We start from the raw sequence: 18,205 nt of genomic DNA on the forward strand, positions 1-18,205 counted from the left end.
AGACCGATTGATCCAACATGGCGGCGCCCATGAGTGTTTAAAATGAAATTCACAAATTTTGCGTTTCCCACGTTTCAAAACTGATTTCCTACGAATTTGAGCTGGAATTCTGATCGCTTTTGGTATCAAACTATTGTTTACGACTTAATAGTGAAGATGGACGTTAGATATACGAGTTTTTCGGTTCGGCAGTGATGGAATTTGACGTTGTCGAAGAAGCAGGAGCCGGAAGAGGCGGCGATCACCAACCCGAATCTCTAATGACACCCGGCGGCAGTGCTGATGACATAATGGATTTAAATTTCACCCCGTTCGATTTGGACGCCGAGTTTGATGTTATGAATTCCGTTGACGCGCCACAGCCGCCGCCGCCAGTAGCGAACTGTCAGTCTTGCATCCAGTTAAGAAATGTGAGTCAAATAGTATCCAAGTGTAGAATTTTTCAGTCCTCCTGTCGAATGCAACTTACGACCTTTCACAGGAAATAGGCCTAGGAAACTAAGCCTATCATTGTCTAAATTGCATTGACTGAATATTCAATCAGCTTGGATAAAACAGCGCCTTCAGTTAACAAATTCACTGAATTCATCCGTTTCAGGAAATGAGTAAAATGCTTCAAGATCATGAACTGAACTTCAAAACTTTAAAACAGAAAATCATCTCCACTGAGTGAGTATTTCATCCGTACTGTGACCTTCAAAAATCCCTAATTTTGCTTAAAATTCGTAAATTTTTTACACTATTTCAGTTTGTTGATAAAAAAGTATAACACAAAATCACAAGATATCCTTTTACATTAGAAATAGAATGAATGTGAGGATCCAGTTCCACAGTTCAGTGGAACTGAGTTGTGAACGGGTTCCACAGTTGTGTGAGTCAGAGTTAACTGTGAACTCAGGATCCAGTTCCACATTTCTCTCTTAAGATCCAGGTTCACAGTTGTGTGAGTCAGAGTTAACTGTGAACTCAGGATCCAGTTCCACAGTTGTGAGAATGAGTTAACTGTGAACTCAGGATCCAGTTCCCCAGTTGTGAGAATGAGTTAACTGTGAACTCAGGATCCAGCAGTTCCACAGTTGTGACCTAGAGTTAACTGTGAACTCAGGATCCAGCAGTTCCACAGTTGCGAGTCAAATCTTAACTCGCAGTGGACGGAACTGGGTCCTTTAGTTTGATCACTGATCCTAAGTTATTCAAAATTTGTGCATTCTTCGGAAGAATCTCAGCTTTTCACCTTGACTTTGGCCACATTATAACAACCAGACCAAACAACTGGAAGAAGTTACGAAAAAACTGGACAAAGTTAATTAGTAAGTTTTGTTGAGGAGTTAATGATGAAAATTTAAGATAAAATGCGGAAAATAATTGAAGTTAAGAAATTTGATTTTGTTCGTTCGTTATTGTAGCGATAGTAGTATTTTGGAACGGCAGTTGAAGTCGACTCTGTCGGAAGTCGAACCGCTTCGTCAGAAACTGAAAGAATGGGATCTCGACCGCGAGAAATATTTCATCTCCGTTCAACAGTTGGAAGATAAAGTCAGCGCGGCTGAAGTGAGTTCGAAAAAAAACCTATTTTATCCATCATTGCCATTAGCAATCTGCTGCCTGGACCCAGCACACCCTTCGGGCTGGACCCTGTCATTCTGACCCTGCACTTACCCAGCCTGGACCCTGCAACCCGATAGCCTAGACCCTGCACCCTCGTCAGCCTGGACCCTGCACCCTCATCAGCCTGGACCCTGCACCCTCGTCAGCCTGGACCCTGCACCCTCGTCAGCCTGGACCCTGTCATTCTGACCCTGCAACCCAATAGCCTAGACCCTGCAACCCGTCAGCCTGGACCCTGTAACCCGATAGCCTAGATCCTGCAACCTGTCAGCTTGGACCCTGTAACCCGATAGCCTAGATCCTGCAACCTGTCAGCCTGGACCCTGCAATCCGTCAGCCTGGACTCAGTTAATTTTCAAAAGCTAATCGTCCACACTTCACATGTGTTCAGATCTTCACTTTTTTAATTGAAAATGAACTACCAACATTAGACACTTAATCATGCTCGCCTCCCACTTAATGGGACAGTTCCAGGCGACGTATTGCATCAGATTCGGTTAAATTCTCTGGTTTTGTTTTGTTGTTAGTTGTTTAATTTCGATGAATGTTTTCAGAGCGTTTCTCGTCAATACGAAACGGTCGGTTTAGAAGCGGAGGCCGTGCGCGAGAAAAACGAACGAAAAATCCGCGACCTCAGTCGCGACGCGAAGAGTCTCGAGGAGAAGTAAGTTTCATCGGGATAATCAACTGTCAAACTCGTCGTAGCTGTGACCATCATTGTCTCAAAGACTTATCCAAATAACGACTTACACTTAGTAAATTGAATTAGAAATACTGAGACTCAAAAATAGAGAGGACTTCAGTAATGTGACGAGGACTTATTCAAATGATGACTTACACTTAGTAAATTGAATCAGAATTAAAAATTGAGACTAAAAAATGGAGATGACTTCAGTAATGTGACGACTTATTCAAATCATGACTTACACTAAGTAAATTGAATTAGAATTAAAAATTGAGACTCAAAAATAGAGATGATTTCAGTGGTGCACAATGACTTATCTGATGCCAAAATTAAGCGAGTTTAATTGTTTTTTGCTGCTGATATTATAATTTTTGTCCGGTTAAACTCTTTTTTCATTGAATTTCGATTCCTTCCAGATGCAAACGGTTGGAAACCGCCGAAAAGAAATTGAAAGGTAAGAAGACACTTTTTAAGCGAAAATACGATACTTTTTTTTTATTTCGAATTATTCGTACAAATTTCATCGGTTTTCGAAAAATTACCACAAAATCTTATTAACATCGTTTAGAACATTACACACCGAATCTGACAAAAAAAGTTTCCCCCAATGATGTCATAGGTGGAAATTTGATTACGAAAAAACGTTTGAACGGACATTTGATTTTAACATCGTAAACATGGAACTAGATCATTGAAAATCGGACCAAATATTGGTCATTTTATTCAGCAAAAAAATTATGCGGAAGCAAAATATTAGTTACAACAAATAAATCCCAGCGATCTACAGTAGACTCCACGCTTGTGGGACCCGATAGATACCGATCTACAGTAGACTCCACGCTTGTGGGACCCGATAGATACCGATCTACAGTAGACTCCACGCTTGTGGGACCCGATAGATACCGATCTACAGTAGACTCCACGCTTGTGGGACCCGATAGATACCGATCTACAGTAGACTCCACGCTTGTGGGACCCGATAGATACCGATCTACAGTAGACTCCACGCTTGTGGGACCCGATAGATACCGATCTACAGTAGACTCCACGCTTGTGGGACCCGATAGATACCGATCTACAGTAGACTCCACGCTTGTGGGACCCGATAGATACCGATCTACAGTAGACTCCACACTTGTGGGACCCGATAGATACTGATATTCTTCGCGAGCATGTGAAAATTGTTCAAGACGTTTTTGTCACAAGCCACTATTGTTGAAAAGGTAACTCTCAAAGCCTAAATAGAGTTTTGCTATTTAATTTCTTTCGAGAATCTCAGAGACCTCAGTGGTCTCAAAACAAGCGAGGCTCCGATCGAGCATGAACTCATCTTAACTTGTAGCTGCAGTTGCTGAAAAGTAGGTTAAAGATAACCGACAGATAGAAACCTAAGTAACAATGAACTGTTACTTGTCACTATGTCAACTATCCACTGATTAACTGTAATCAACTTTTCAGCAGCTGCAGCCCGTGGCCTAACCGATAACTGTGTAATTAGGTCCTGGCTAAAAACCCTGAAACTCTGCGCGTAACGTTTGATGTTTTTATGCTATTGTTGCGTGACGACGATGTCGACGGCCGGAGTTTTCTCGTATTGTTGGTTTTTGCGTCGTTGACGACGGTCGTCGAGGCGACGCCGGCAGACGGATTGAATCGAACACGCGATGAAAACGACGAGTAAAACTCCGTTGACACCGACGATGATGAGTCCTTCTCGTCGGTAATCGGGCATCGCGAACACCCGCAGGTACGACGTCGAGTTGCCGACGGATACCGCTGTCGTCGCGACTACGCTGCACGTGTACGCTGCGGTATCCGATAACGACGCGTTAACGATTCGCAGCGTTCCGTTGGAATCGTCGACGAATCGCGCCGATTCGTTCGCGTCGGAAATTCGGGTTCCGTTTTCGAAGTACCAAGCGAGCGTCGTCGAGTTCGTCGTAGGTGGCGCTGCGCATTTGAATTCGGCGGTTTCGCCGATCTCGGTTGCGAGGTTTTTCGGCGCGATCGATGTGCACAGTTTTTCGCCGTGTTGACAAACGGACGACGGTTCGCCGCTTGACCGAGCGCCGGCGAATAACGCAACTATGATCACAGCTACCACGGTGACCATTCGTTTTATTCCTTCTCCTGTCATCAGACGTGACTCCATCGTTTTATCAATTTCAACGACGAATTTAAAATCTTCGAAACAGCAGCCTATAGTCTCAGCTCACATTCTCTGAAAAATCGGAAAAAATTAAGTGAAAAAGAAAACGGGATTCGAACCTACCTACGACACGTCAGACAGATTTGACAGAAATTGTCCCAGAATCTAAATCTCTTAATTCTGCAGACGCGATTTTTTAGTCAAATTGTTCAATTTTCGATTTAAGAGTGAAATCAAACCGACTGCTAGTGAAACCGAGCGCCAGATTTCAAGTATTTCTTACCTTTATTTCGCTGTCAGCTGTTTCTTATCATCACGGCGGCCATTTTGATCGTGTCATATGACTTTTGTTGTGAGTTTTGCACACTAGGTGGAAGCACCTCCTGGTCTGGTAGTAATGTCGGCTAATTATCCCTTTAATTGTATAATTAGCACTTCTTGAGTGTCCAATTCCCAAATAAGATTTCAGACATAAAACGTATTTTTGCCAAGATATCCAAACTGATAGAACGATGACCACACTCAAACGTGGTGAACGGATAATAAGATAAAATCCCACTATTTACAGATTAAAAGAATTTAAAAACCAGAATTTATTTATTAAATCTAAAATATTTAAAAGACACGACTCACCTGACGATGATCTCTAGGGTGAGATCGATACGTCGTGTCTTTTAAATATTTTAGATTTAATAAATAAATTCTGGTTTTTAAATTCTTTTAATCTGTAAATAGTGGGATTTTATCTTAAAATCCCAACTGAATTTTAGCCATCTCGAAATCCCTGATGACAATTCCTGACTTAATTTCGGAATTTAAAATAAATCTTCAAAATCTCATCATTATTGAAAACGGGAATTCATGGAATTCATACGTTGAACAAATTTGATAAGATTTTTTTAGTAATTTATTCGACCCAAGATAACTGAAATCTGAATCTGAAAATTTGATATTAAATCCCCAACACTCAAAATGATATTGAGTTCGGCTAAAATGTTTCATGAACTAGAACTTTATTAGTAGTTAATTCAACGTTTTGACTACACATCCTAAAAGTCATCTTCAGGAAAACCGCAACAGCAAAACAGAAATAGACAAATTAGTTGTTAATAAGATGTGATATAAACTTAAGAGATGACGAACAACATAAATAAAGAAAACAGTTAAAGAGCTAAAATACTTAGAATTTTTTTTTCTTAATTTTATTTTTTCTCAACAAATGTTTCATTTTGTTTCTCAATGGTTTCACAATAATTTCCATCTTAAATTAGAAAAACATTTTTTTTTCAACTCAATTGTTTCATTTGGTGATTGCTTCAGTGATTCTGATTCCTTCAGTGATTCTGATTCCTTCAGTGATTCTGATTCCTTCAGTGATTCTGATTTCACAGGAAATGAGAATAGAACTCAATGAAAATTTTGAAAAAAAATAATGCGGTATTTTGATATAATTGTTGCAGCGCTTTACGAAGAATCAAAGTCGAACGCGTCGAGCGAGAAGAAAAAATCGAAACAACTCGGAAAACTACTGGAAAAAGCAAACGTAAATATCAGATTTCAAATTAGTCAAATGTATTCAGGACCCAGTTCCACAGTTGTGAGTTAGAGTTAACTCTGAGTTTAAGTTAGTTCATTTTCAATTAGTTAACTCAGGGTCAAATTTTAACTCAGAACTGTGGAACTGGACCCAGAATAATAGAAAAAATGTTAAAATCTTGAGAAAAAAATTCTAGGAAAAATCGATGTTTGACCGAAGAATTTTGTTTTTATCTACCAAAATTGTGATTAGCAATGGCTTATTTGTTTTTGTACCTTTTGATGAGAACATGATTTTGATTATTTTTTTTCCAGGAACGCATCCGGCAATATGAAGAAACAATGCACCAAAACGGTAAGAAAAACTCTTACATCTAAAACAAGTTTTTCTTTGTTTTAGAGCCCATAATATGTTTAATTAAATTCAAACTTCCAACAGGCAAATCAGGGTCCGGTTTCATCGGAAAGTCATAAGTTAAAAACGCTTTGAAATGTTGAATGAATGAATAAATGTCAAAATTCATATAGCGCCAATTTCATGCAATAGATGTTCAAAGACGGTCCCTAGAAATGATTATTTCAGCTGAAAATGAGTTTGGCTTCATTCAAAACATGAAGTAACTAAAAATACTTCATATTATATAAAAAATTTGAGTTTAGATTTTTTTTAGACTGGACCCCCAAATATTGAGCAATTTCAATTCTAAATTAGAAAATTTTTCTGCATGCAAATTTTGGATAGAAAATGGAATCAAATTTTGCGTCAAAAGATGATTTTTTGTTTTCAATGACAATTTAAGGAATTACAGTCCGTAAGAGAAGGCAAAGGAGGTCACTGCAAAAGGGCAATATCGATAGTGCAGGGAAGGAGATCGATGGCGATGAGAATGAAAGCGATGATAACGAGGATGAAATCGTCGCAAAGAATGATGAAAGTTTGATGACGGTCAAACAAAAAATCACCAATTCCGTAAGTCGACGTTAATGATAGTTTCTCAACCCCTTTAAATCCGTTTTAATGAATCTCACTAAAAAAATTGAATATTTAATTTTTTCTTTTTTTTCGGAATTTCTCAGATGATGGGCGTGTCGTCCCCGGGGCGTAGAAACACGGGCCGATTCCGTCAGACGTCGCCCGTGAAACAGCCCTCGCCGAGACCGGCGCGTCGGGTTCCTCGGCAATCCTCACCGCGTGCTGCGCGTAGGGCACCACCGACTCAGGAGCCCTCGGTTCCGTCAAATCATCCGCGACAATCGATATCGAATTCTCCTAAAACCGTTCCGTCTGCTCGTCGCGATAATCAAAAATCCTCGAAAATTGCCCGAAATCAGAAACGATCAGTCGCGACCTCAGCGGAACGAGAATCGGGAATTTCAATCGGCGAAAATAATCCTCACGAGGATGAAACACTTTTATTCGACGAGGAGCAGCTCGAAGGTAAAATCATTTCAGATTCCGTAACTCATCAAAATTCAAGATTTAAAAACGGTTGAAAATTCATTTAAAGTTCGAATTATTTACATAGTTATTCAATGCATCGCTAATAGACTTTTTCTAATTTTGAAATAACTGATTTCTCAGAAAATGATGCTCTTCTCAATCAACTACTCGGTAATGACCATGACGACGTCACCAATGACATTGCGCCACCTAGTACGCAAGCCAGTACTAACGATACGTCCGCTCTCACCGATGATGTAGCGCCATTAAGTCCTCGAGTCGGAACTTACGATGCGTCTGCTCTCACCGACACCGAATCAGAATTTGATCCGACCGATGTATTCTCGTGTCGATGGTTCAAAGGTTTACAAGATTTAACGGACGTTCTGTCACCGTTGCCGCCCTCACCTGCCATGGTAGGTTTCATCCGGGTGTGTTGAGGGTCAGGGTTTAAGGGTCAGGATCTAAGGGTCTAGCCAAATATTTAGGATGAATTAATCATAAATTGGCATTCAGGCAGTAGTGCCCCCCTTTTAACAGGAAAATTCCTTTCCCATGGTTTGGGTTCCTACTGCAGTCACAGAAACATTTCCGATCTCCGGATTAAAGAACAATGATTGAAGATTAAATGATTAAGGGAATTACTACCGTAATTCTCTAATCCTAATCGTAAATCTTTTTTATGTTTCAGGAATTAGAAGAATTCGATTCTTCTCATCAGGAATCGGCGGAAACTACCGATTCAACGACGTACACTCTACCGAAAAGAATCGACTCGCTCGGATTCCTGCCGATTTGCGAAAATTCTCGCGACAATCACGTAACCATTGGCGATGACAACGATTGTTACGATAAACGCGAAAGGACTGTCGTAACTAAGCAATCAGATGACGTATGCCGAGGGTCGGCGTTCACTTTATATCATCGGCAGTCGACGTTAGGTTTCGACGTTGAAGCGGTTAAACGGGACGTCGCCGCCGGCATCGACCAATCAGATCTCCGCGAAGAGGATGAAAATTCGAATTTCAGCCGGGAAGAATGTCGCAATACTAATAACAATAAAAACACGGACGCGAAGTCCGCGTTTAAGAAGTCGTTCGGGTTTGATTTCGCGGGCGATAAAGCTCCGTCTGGTGGTGATCGCGAGAATCGACCGAGTAAGTTCGGTCGTAACGAGGGGTTCGAGGATTTCGCGAGCGATAACGCGCTGCCTTTTTCATCGGCGGCGCCATCCGGTGGTGATCGCACGAGTCAATCGACTAGTCCGTCTGCTGGTAATGACGAACACGCCGGTGCTGCCACCTCGCGGCGATCGGCCGAAGTAACGATGTCCGGAAACAGCGCCGAGAACTCATGGAATTCCGAGGTGGAAAAATCGAACATCGCGAAATTGGACACCGATGGAAACAACGAAACCGTTAAAACTTTAGCGGAATCGATAAATTTCGCCATAAATTCAAATGTTTTCAAGACTAGTTCTGATAAGACTTCTACTTCATCTGATAAGTTTTGTAACAATGACAATAACGTGATAAGCTCTCATGGAAATAATCACGAAAATAGTTTTGTGAATTTTTGCGATGAAATTAAGAGTGCAAACAATGAAAATGATGATGATATCAACCGTGAAAAGGAGGAAATGGGTGGCCGGTTGAATGAGGATGAGTGTAACAGTGTTTTAGAGGATGTAAAGGATGATGAAATTGTTGAAAAGGAGAAACTTGATTGCGATAACGAATTAATCGACGATAATGAAAATGATGAAGATGAAAAGAATGATCTCGTCAGTGATGATTCGATTGTAAATGATGACGATGAAAAGGATGATCGTATGGGCGATGAAGAGGAAGGAGAACAGTCCGTTTGTGATAAAACTATAACGAATGAAGATTGCGATGTTGACAATTTAGGAACTGTTCAGCGTTCAACTCCAGGTGGACGTTCAACTCCAAGGGGACGTTCAATTCCGGATGAACTCTCAACTCCAGGTGAACGTTTCACTAGTGAACTTTCAACTTCCAGTGAATGTTTCATTCCGCGCGAATATTCGGTTTCTGGTGAACGCTTTATGTCTGGTGAGCGCTCGGCTTCTGTTGAACGTTCAAATCCGGTAAGCGAATGCCTATCTTCTCGTGAACGCTCAGCTTCCGTAGAGCGCTCGACGAACGACCAACCTTCAAACCCAATCGTATCTCGTCGAAATTCAATTCCGAATCGCACAGCGGGAATTCTGACGTTTCGTAGCAGTCCGGTTTACGTGCCGTCGACAGTTTCTACCGTGCTGCCACCTATCATCCGCGCGAGTCAAAGCGCGATAACGATCGTATCGCCCGAAACGAGCGGTCTACCGGCGGCGATTGTTACGAGCGACGAGTCGAATTCGAGTATTCCGTCGGGTATATTCCCGTCGTCGTCGTCGAACCGGTCTCCGCCGTTGTCCCCGACGACGAGAATGACGCCGTTGTCGCCGTTGCCAATATCACCGTTTCTGATAAGCGGTCGAATAACTCCGATCTCTCCACTACCTCCATCTCCGCAGACGATCCGAGAGGAATTGTTGTCACCGTTACCCGGGTCACCGCCGTTAGATAATTCCGATTCTACTCTCACCAGCGGTTCCTCTTCCTCGTCGTCGTGCTACAGTCCAAATTCTTCCATGACTCGATTCTCTGCGACGTCGTCCATTTTCATTTCACCTTTGAGCGGCGGCAACAATGCGTCGGGTTCCGTGGTGACGCCGGCGCCTTCGATCATATCTCCGCTACCGATTACGCCGTCTGCGGCGGTAGGTGGCAGCACCGGTTCGTCCTCGTCGCTGCGCCGGCAGACGGATGATAGCGAAAACAACGTCGTGAGCAGACGGAATTTGGAGGTGAAATTTGTAGAAGAGAAAAGGGAATCAGAGACGGAATCATCGAGGGATTCATCAGATCGGATTCTTGTAAATAATCGAGTAATCAAGGAAAGAAGTGAAGACGAGAATTATCGAGAAAATATAGAAAACTTGAGACAGGAAGAACCACAGTTTGACTCCCAGCCTAAAGAACCACAGTTTGACTCCCAGCTTGAAGAACCACAGTTTGACTCCCAGCTTGAAGAACCACAGTTTGACTCCCAGCTTGAAGAACCACAGTTTGACTCCCAGCTTGAAGAACCACAGTTTGACTCCCAGCTTGAAGAACCACAGTTTGACTCCCAGCTTGAAGAACCACAGTTTGAGCAAACCGATATCCATAACAGGAATTTAAATTCTGCGCCTCCTGAAGATGAAATAGAATTGGTTGAATGTCCTGCAGGTGATGAGGGTCAGACAACCTCCTGCTCGACGAAGTCATTGTTAGCAGACGGATCGAAGGTTGATGATTTAGAGACCAAACCTGCACCGACTCCGCAAATAGAAGCACAAAATTCCAAAGCTCGAAGAGTTAAAAAGCCAAACTCTGAAACTGTGGAAGTCTTGGCGCAAAACTCTCGAACTGATGAGGTACAAAAGCCACAAACTCCACAGGCCACAGGGCATAACTCACAAACTCCACTGGCTCAAAACTCTGAAACTCTGGAAGTCTTGGTGCAAAACTCCAGAAATGAGGCCACACGAGGCTCACAAACTCCACCGGTCAAGGCACAAAACTCGCAAAAGTCTTCACAGGTCCAAAACTCTGAAACACTGAAAGGGCCAAACTTGAACCGATCGAAAAAACCATCCGACGAAAAATCGGCAGTGAACGTGAGCGACGTCGGGCTGAAGAGAAACTTATCGAAACAAAAAGTCGTCGCTCCGAAAATTAGGCGAAAATCTAGCGAAAATTCGGCGGTAAAAACGAATCCCAAAACGACCGCTGAAACGGCGGAGAAAATCAATTCAGAAACCGCAATGATTTCGGATGAATCGAATCACGGCGATTCCATCCAACAATCAAAACCGTTAGAGTCATCGAGGGACGTCGGCGGTATGGGCAGACGTAAACGAATCGCTCGTCATCCACCGCCGAATATACCTCTGTTTCAACTCGGAGCCGCGTCGTCGAGAATAACCCGGCAGCAGATGCCGCAGCAGACGTCGAGAATCAATCGCTCCGAATCACCGGTCACCGCGAAAACCGTTCCTCCGCATCAACAATGCGTAGTTCCTACGAAAGTCAATCAGTCGGAGTCACCGGTTGTCGCGGAAACTATCGAGACAAAAGAGGCTGTTACCGTACAACGTTTCGATTCGGCGAAAGCGGCTGAGGACGACCATGTCAAGGTCGTCGATTGTTGCCCGTCTGGCGGCGTCAACAACAATGCGACTAAACGTAAAAAGAAAAAACAGAAGAAAAGACGCCAAAAAGAAGAAATGACGCCACATGAAAATCAAGGTATGAATTGAAATAGATCTTAAAACTGGTCTCAAGTTGTTAGATTGGTTATAGAACCAAAATGAGCTTAGACTGATCTCAAGTTGTTAGATTGGTTATAGAACCAAAATGAGCTTAGACTGGTCTTAAGTTGTTAGATTGGTTATAGAACCAAAATGAGCTTAGACTGGTCTCAAGTTGTTAGATTGGTTATAGAACCAAAATGAGCTTAGACTGGTCTCAAGTTGTTAGATTGGTTATAGAACCAAAATGAGCTTAGACTGGTCTTAAGTTGTTAGATTGGTTATAGAACCAAAATGAGCTTAGACTGGTCTCAAGTTGTTAGATTGGTTATAGAACCAAAATGAGCTTAGACTGATCTCAAGTTGTTAGATTGGTTATAGAACCAAAATGAGCTTAGACTGGTCTTAAGTTGTTAGATTGGTTATAGAACCAAAATGAGCTTAGACTGGTCTCAAGTTGTTAGATTGGTTATAGAACCAAAATGAGCTTAGACTGGTTTCAAGTTGTTAGATTGGTTATAGAACCAAAATGAGCTTAGACTGGTCTCAAGTTGTTAGATTGGTTATAGAACAAAAATGAACATAAGACGGGTCTTAAATCTAAACTATGACCCCTAAATTAAATGTATTTGCTGTTTGTAGGGATTTCAGCTGCAGATGAATCTATGGAACCACCGGCTAAACGAATCTGTAGCCCGGAACCTGCACCAGCAGCACCGGCGCCATTGGTAGGTGAACTCAAGAATCATCCTGACATAAGGAAGCAGACGGAGCTACAACCAAATCACCAAACCTCGGTGATTGTTAAAACAATGGCGGCGCCAGAGACAATCACAGTGAATCCAGGAAAACAGAGCAGAGGTTTGAAAAATGCAGCCTTTGGTTGCATACAGCAACAGCAACAGCAGCAGCATCAGCAACAAACTGGTGTTAATGCAGCCCCTAGTCAAGTGCAGCAGCAACTTCAGCAGCAGCAACAACAACAGACAGGTGTCAATGCAGCCCCTAGTCATGTACAGCAGCAGCAGCAACAGCAACAGCAGAGAGCTGTAAAGACTTTAGCTCAATTAGTCCCACTACCAAAGAGGAAAAACAAACGTGATAAAACAATATTGGAATGTAAGTTTTACTTGTTTCTGAACTCAGTTCCACTGTTCTTAATTCAGTTCCACAGTTGAACTGTTGAATTGGATCCCGATGTTTCAGACTATTTTGCAAAAGGTTTTTTCTTCAAAATCTATTAATTTTGTTCACAGATTTACAAACGGAAATCATGAAATTCGTTAAAACCCCAAACGTCACCGGGGGCAGCAGCAGCGTTGAGACGATTGTCGAAAAGTTGAAAAATTCCGACCCGTTCAGAACGGAACTTTTAGTTGAAGCGATCATCAAGGTAAACTGTTGAATCCCACTCACTCTCCCATTTTGAATTTGTTGAAATTTTACTAATTAGAAATTTTTGTTCATTCCTACGTACGTGAATTGATTTGTATTTATTTCAGGTATTGTTGATGTTGCCTAGCGATCTGTTGGCGTTGTTGTACGGTTGTGAGATGTTGTTGAAACCGTGTTTGTCGCAGGCTGAACGCAAGATGGCCGATTTCTGTCGACAGTTTTATCCGCTGATGGTAAGAGTTTGTTCGTAGAGATAGTGGGAGAGGGGAAGGAGACAAAGGGATGAGAGAGGGAGAGGGGAGTGAAGAGAGGGAGAGGGGAGTGAAGAGAGAGAGGGGAGAGGGGAGTGAAGAGAGGGGGAGAGGGGAGTGAAGAGAGATATAGTGGGAGAGGGGAAGGAGACAGAGGGATGAGGGAGGGAGAGGGGAGTGAAGAGAGGGAGAGGGGAGTGAAGATAGAGATAGTGGGAGAGGGGAAGGAGACAGAGGGGTGTAAGAGGGAGGAGGGGGAGTGAAGTGAAAGGGGAGAAGATAGAGGGGAAAAGAGACAGAGAGAGAAAGGAAAGAAAGAGAAGAAAATGAAAAAGAGCAGAGAGAGGAGAGAGTAAGAGGAAGAGTACCTGCCGATTGGGAGAGTTCATTCATAGAGCTAGTGGGTGAGACAGAGATGGGGATGGAGAGAGAGGGAGAGGAGTAAGAGAGAAAGAGGGGGAGAGAGGAGATGGAGAGGGAAGGGGTAGAGGATTAAGTGAGAAAGAGGGGGAGATGGCGAGTTCTGGTCGCAGATTAACTCAATTTTCGTTATTTTTTCATTTCTAGGCGTCGTTGAAAGAACAGTTACTAAAATCATTGAGCAAAAGAATTCTATTCGACAAAACAATTCCTGAAGTTCCGCGAATGGGTCTCTGGTAAGTGAAGTATTACCTTCAGGTTGCTCAGAGATTCCGTGATTTTTTGAAATTTGAATTTTTGATTTTTTTCAGTCGTTTTTTCGGCGGCTTATGCCACGACGACGGCAGCGATTTAGAAATCGCGCGGGTTCTGATTTTCGATCTGATCTATCACGACGTCACGCATTACCCGCAGTTCATACTGAGCGTGATCAGCGGCTGTCCGAGGGTTCTACGCAAAACATTCATCAAACTAAATCCAGGTACGAGATGAACGAACAACTGTGACGGTCGAACTAGGTAGTCAGGGGGGGTCGAACTAGGTAGTCAGGGGGGGTCGAACTAGGTAGTCAGGGGGGTCGCTTACCTGGAAATCACGGAATTTTGTTTAAAAAAAAGCAAAATATTCAGGGAATTTTGTGAAAATGCTAAATATCAGGGAAAAGTCAGGGAAATTGTTAGATCATGCCACTGCAGGGACTTGACACAAAAGGATTTTGACCCCAGTATCCTAGGTACCGGTACTATATAGGATACTGGGGTCAAAATCCTTTTGGATCATGCGTAAAATCAAAGAGTTTCTGTCTTTGTCTTATGTATTTGACTGTGTTAATTAATTGGATTCTTAGCAGATCAAGTCTGGGAAAACAACGAGCATGTCAGAGAATAGTCAGGGGTAATTTGATTAGATAGATCGCGCGTAAAACCAAACAGTTTCCGTCTATGACTTACACATATTTTGACTGTGTTAATTGATTGGATTCATAGTACAAGATCAAGTCAGGGAAAACAATGTGCATGTCAGGGAATAGTCAGGAGGAAAGAAAGCTAGTCAAATAAAGATGGCCTACCGATTGGTGTTGATATTCGAACCCTGTGCATTCTGATCTAAGATCTTCAATCTTTAATTGATTATTTTACAGATACGGTCTCGTTGGTGACGCTGATGGAATGGATGATACCGAAAAAATGCGACTTGTTACCGCAACAATACGACCGCCATAGCAACGTAAGTTACCGCGCGAATTGCTACGAACTCAAATATATCTCAGTAGAAAATATTGCAAAGATTCTTTTGAGTTCTAGACATTTGCCCCCCCCTTCGACAATTTTTTCATATACATTAAGCATTACAGTACGCAATTGCACTGACCACTCCCCCTTCCCCTAATGCGTACGTAATAAATGAATGATCCCATATACTTTTAAACATTGAATTGTTTGAATTCAGGTGAAGAAAGCGTTTATGGATTTGTGTCGATGGAAAGAATCGAAGCAGACGCCGGAAACATTCATACAAATAATCGTCTGCCAAATCATCAACTCTACTCAACCTCAACAACAGCCAAACGGTAATTACTTCTACAGTGGACTCACTTCCTCAGTTCTACACCCTGTTTCACAGTTACTGGACTCGGTTCAACAGTTACTGGACTCAGTTCCACAGTTACTGAACCCAGTTCCACAGTTACTGAACCCAGTTCCACAGTTCTGTGCCAAGTTCCACAGCTCTGTGCCCAGTTCCATAGTTCTGGACTCAGTTCCACAGTTCTGGACTCAGTTCAACAGTTGCTGAACCCAGTTCAACAGTTACTGAACCCAGTTCCACAGTTCTGTGCCCAGTTCCACAGTTCTGGACCCAGTTCCACAGTTCTGGACTCAGTTCCACCGTTCTGGACTCAGTTCCACAGTTCTGTACCCAGTTCCACAGTTCTAGACTCACTTCCACAGTTCAGGACTCAGTTCAATAGCTAGTGGACCTTGTTTCAAAGTTCTGTATCTGATTCCCAGACGTTGCTGAAGCTTTTATTTGTATTTTTCAGAGGTTGAATTGTACCAGAATTTACGCTGTATTGAACTATTGTGCTCGTATCAAGGCTGGGAATGGACGAACTCGTATTATATTCGGAATATCGTTTGGCCGAAACTACAAGCGTGGAGTGTTTCACCGATAAACAACCGAACAATGTCCGACCGTGCCATTGCTTCACTGCTACAATCTTTAGGTAATCTTTCCCCCTCTCTCTCTCTCCAATCTTTATCACCCATCTCTTCCCCCTCTCCCTACCCTCCCAATCTCTCTCACTCCCTCACTCCTCTCTAGCTCCCCATCTCTTCCCTCTCTCACTCCCCATCTCACTCCCCCTCACCTCTCTTTCCCCTCTCCCTACCCTCCCAATCCCTTCCTCACTCCTCTCTTCAGCTCCCCATCTCTTCCCCCTCTCACTCCCTTACTCCCCTCTCACTCCCCCTCTCCTGTTCCCTTCCTCCCTCTCTTCCCCTCTCACTCCCTCCTCTCTTCATTTCTTCCATTTCTTTTGGCTCCCCATCTCTTCCTCCTTGTTCCTCTCATCTCTCAGCATCTCCTAAAATATGAATCAGATGTTTTTGTTATTTTGCTATAACAAATTCTGTTCTCATGTTTCAGGACCGGTATGTTTGAAATGTCCGACGAAAAACAAGATGGCCGTCGTTGAGACGATGAGCGTGCTGAAGATACTCTTACAGTCGATGGGCGGCTCGGAAACTAGTGAGTATAAATATCATCCCTGAAACCATCAAGCTTCACTTGAATCCGATTGGGGGAGAGGCCTGGAGAAACATATCGAGCCCTGAATCGATGAGAGACCAGTGAAAGACTGGCGGGTTGATCAGTATCCTCGCCCCTGAAGGGTTTGTACTTACACCGTTTACTGGTATTTCTATTTGTAGTTCCGGTTGCTGTCCAGGAGGGGGCGCTGTCAGCGTTATTGATGTTAAGCGCGTACGATCCTCAGTTAGTCGGTATGGTAACCGTTGCCTGGGTCGATCAACACCGTGCAGAAATATCGGAAACATTGCGTCGAAATATCTATCAATTCGTGATCGCGTTTTTACCGGTGGCGCCCTATCTGTCGAGTCTGTTAAATATTATAGAACCATCGGAACCCAGTTCCACATTTGCGTGAGGTTTGATTCCACGGTGGATCCATTTCCACAGTTGTGTGAGGGCTTTTCCTGCTGTGGATATAGTTCCACAGTTGCATGGGTTTAATATGACTCAGAAACTTGTTAAGTCCAACTTGGCTGAAGTCATCATAGCTGTCGATGATCACTTTTCCAAATGACTTATTCAAATGACTTATCAATTGAATTGCGAATAAAAATTGGGACTGAAAAACCTTATCAGATGATGACTTTAAGGAGTTGGACTTTATAATTCCATGACAATCTTCAAATACTCAAGAAAATAGATAGAATTACGTAATCATGTAGTGAAAGAGGTTTTGTATTTTATCCTACGGCGTCTGGTAATGAATTTATGTTCTATTCGAGTCAAAATCATGTTGTTGAAAAATTTTTCATAGGTTGCGGGGGAGGGTTGGTAACTTGTGCCGATGAATTTCCAACCGATTGTTCTGTCGAATGAATGATTGAGGTATTGTTTTGTTGTTACTGTGATTAAGATAATGTTGTTGTCGAATCAGCATTTTATATTGTTGTTTTTCTTACTCTTGTGATAAATATTTGTGAATAAAAAATGTATCGAATTAAACGCAGTTAATTCCTACTTAATGCGGACAAACAAAAACTTTTCATTGATTCATTTATCATATTTATTCATCTATATGTAAGCTTGGTTCTGATTGGTCAGTTTGTTACTATCTTAGTCATTCACAGTCTGGCAGTCAATTCAATGACAGTCATGAGTGGCTGTGATGTCACTGGTCAGATGACCTAGGGTTAGGGCTAGCTGGCAGTCATGAATGGCTATGATGTCACTGGTCAGCTGACCTAGGGTTAGGGTTAGCTGGCAGTCATGAATAGCTATGATGTCACTGGTCAGCTGACCTAGGGTTAGGGTTAGCTGGCAGTCATGAATGGCTGTGATGTCACTGGTCTCCTGACCTAGGGTTAGGGTTAGCTGGCAGTCATGAGTGCCTGTGATGTCACCGGTCAGCTGACCTAGGGTTAGGGTTAGCTGGCAGTCATGAATGGCTGTGATGTCACTGGTCACCTGACCTAAGGTTAGGGCTAGCTGGCAGTCATGAGTGTTTGTGATGTCACTGGTCACCTGACCTAGTTAGGGTTAGCTGGCAGTCATGAATGGCTGTGATGTCACTGGTCTCCTGATCACCTATTCCTTTAATTCCTTCATCATT

General features: G+C 42.7%; 2 protein-coding genes across 2 annotated transcripts; one reads left to right on the plus strand and one right to left on the minus strand.

The window, feature by feature from the left end:
- Window positions 1-91: 91 nt before the first annotated feature.
- Window positions 92-17,617, plus strand: LOC141911188 (uncharacterized). The gene is made up of 23 exons (XM_074802167.1): window positions 92-410; window positions 599-669; window positions 749-783; window positions 1,250-1,310; window positions 1,407-1,551; window positions 2,163-2,272; window positions 2,710-2,747; window positions 5,903-5,985; window positions 6,294-6,333; window positions 6,779-6,948; window positions 7,056-7,416; window positions 7,561-7,835; window positions 8,111-11,777; window positions 12,422-12,898; window positions 13,036-13,172; window positions 13,282-13,407; window positions 13,993-14,081; window positions 14,157-14,326; window positions 14,987-15,072; window positions 15,295-15,415; window positions 15,887-16,069; window positions 16,492-16,593; window positions 16,776-17,617. The coding sequence occupies exons 1-23, from the start codon at window positions 195-197 to the stop codon at window positions 17,009-17,011; spliced, it is 6,999 nt and encodes a 2,332-aa protein (XP_074658268.1). The 5' UTR covers window positions 92-194; the 3' UTR covers window positions 17,012-17,617.
- On the minus strand, window positions 3,099-4,774 carry LOC141910822 (uncharacterized). The gene is made up of 2 exons (XM_074801659.1): window positions 4,726-4,774; window positions 3,099-4,514 (listed from the first exon to the last, which is right to left on the minus strand). The coding sequence occupies exon 2, from the start codon at window positions 4,443-4,445 to the stop codon at window positions 3,843-3,845; it is 603 nt and encodes a 200-aa protein (XP_074657760.1). The 5' UTR covers window positions 4,446-4,514; window positions 4,726-4,774; the 3' UTR covers window positions 3,099-3,842.
- Window positions 17,618-18,205: the final 588 nt, after the last annotated feature.

This window comes from Tubulanus polymorphus, chromosome 9 (assembly GCF_964204645.1).
Source record: "Tubulanus polymorphus chromosome 9, tnTubPoly1.2, whole genome shotgun sequence".
NCBI lineage: Eukaryota > Metazoa > Nemertea > Palaeonemertea > Tubulaniformes > Tubulanidae > Tubulanus > Tubulanus polymorphus.

Bases quoted from the DNA above. Each gene is read 5' to 3' on its own strand.
- LOC141910822 (XM_074801659.1), bottom strand. From the start codon at position 4,445: ATGGAGTCACGTCTGATGACAGGAGAAGGAATAAAACGAATGGTCACC.
- LOC141911188 (XM_074802167.1), top strand. From the start codon at position 195: ATGGAATTTGACGTTGTCGAAGAAGCAGGAGCCGGAAGAGGCGGCGAT. The intron at 784-1,249 runs ATATCCTTTTAC...GACTTTGGCCAC, and splicing joins GTATAACACAAAATCACAAG to ATTATAACAACCAGACCAAA. The intron at 7,417-7,560 runs GTAAAATCATTT...CTGATTTCTCAG, and splicing joins CGACGAGGAGCAGCTCGAAG to AAAATGATGCTCTTCTCAAT.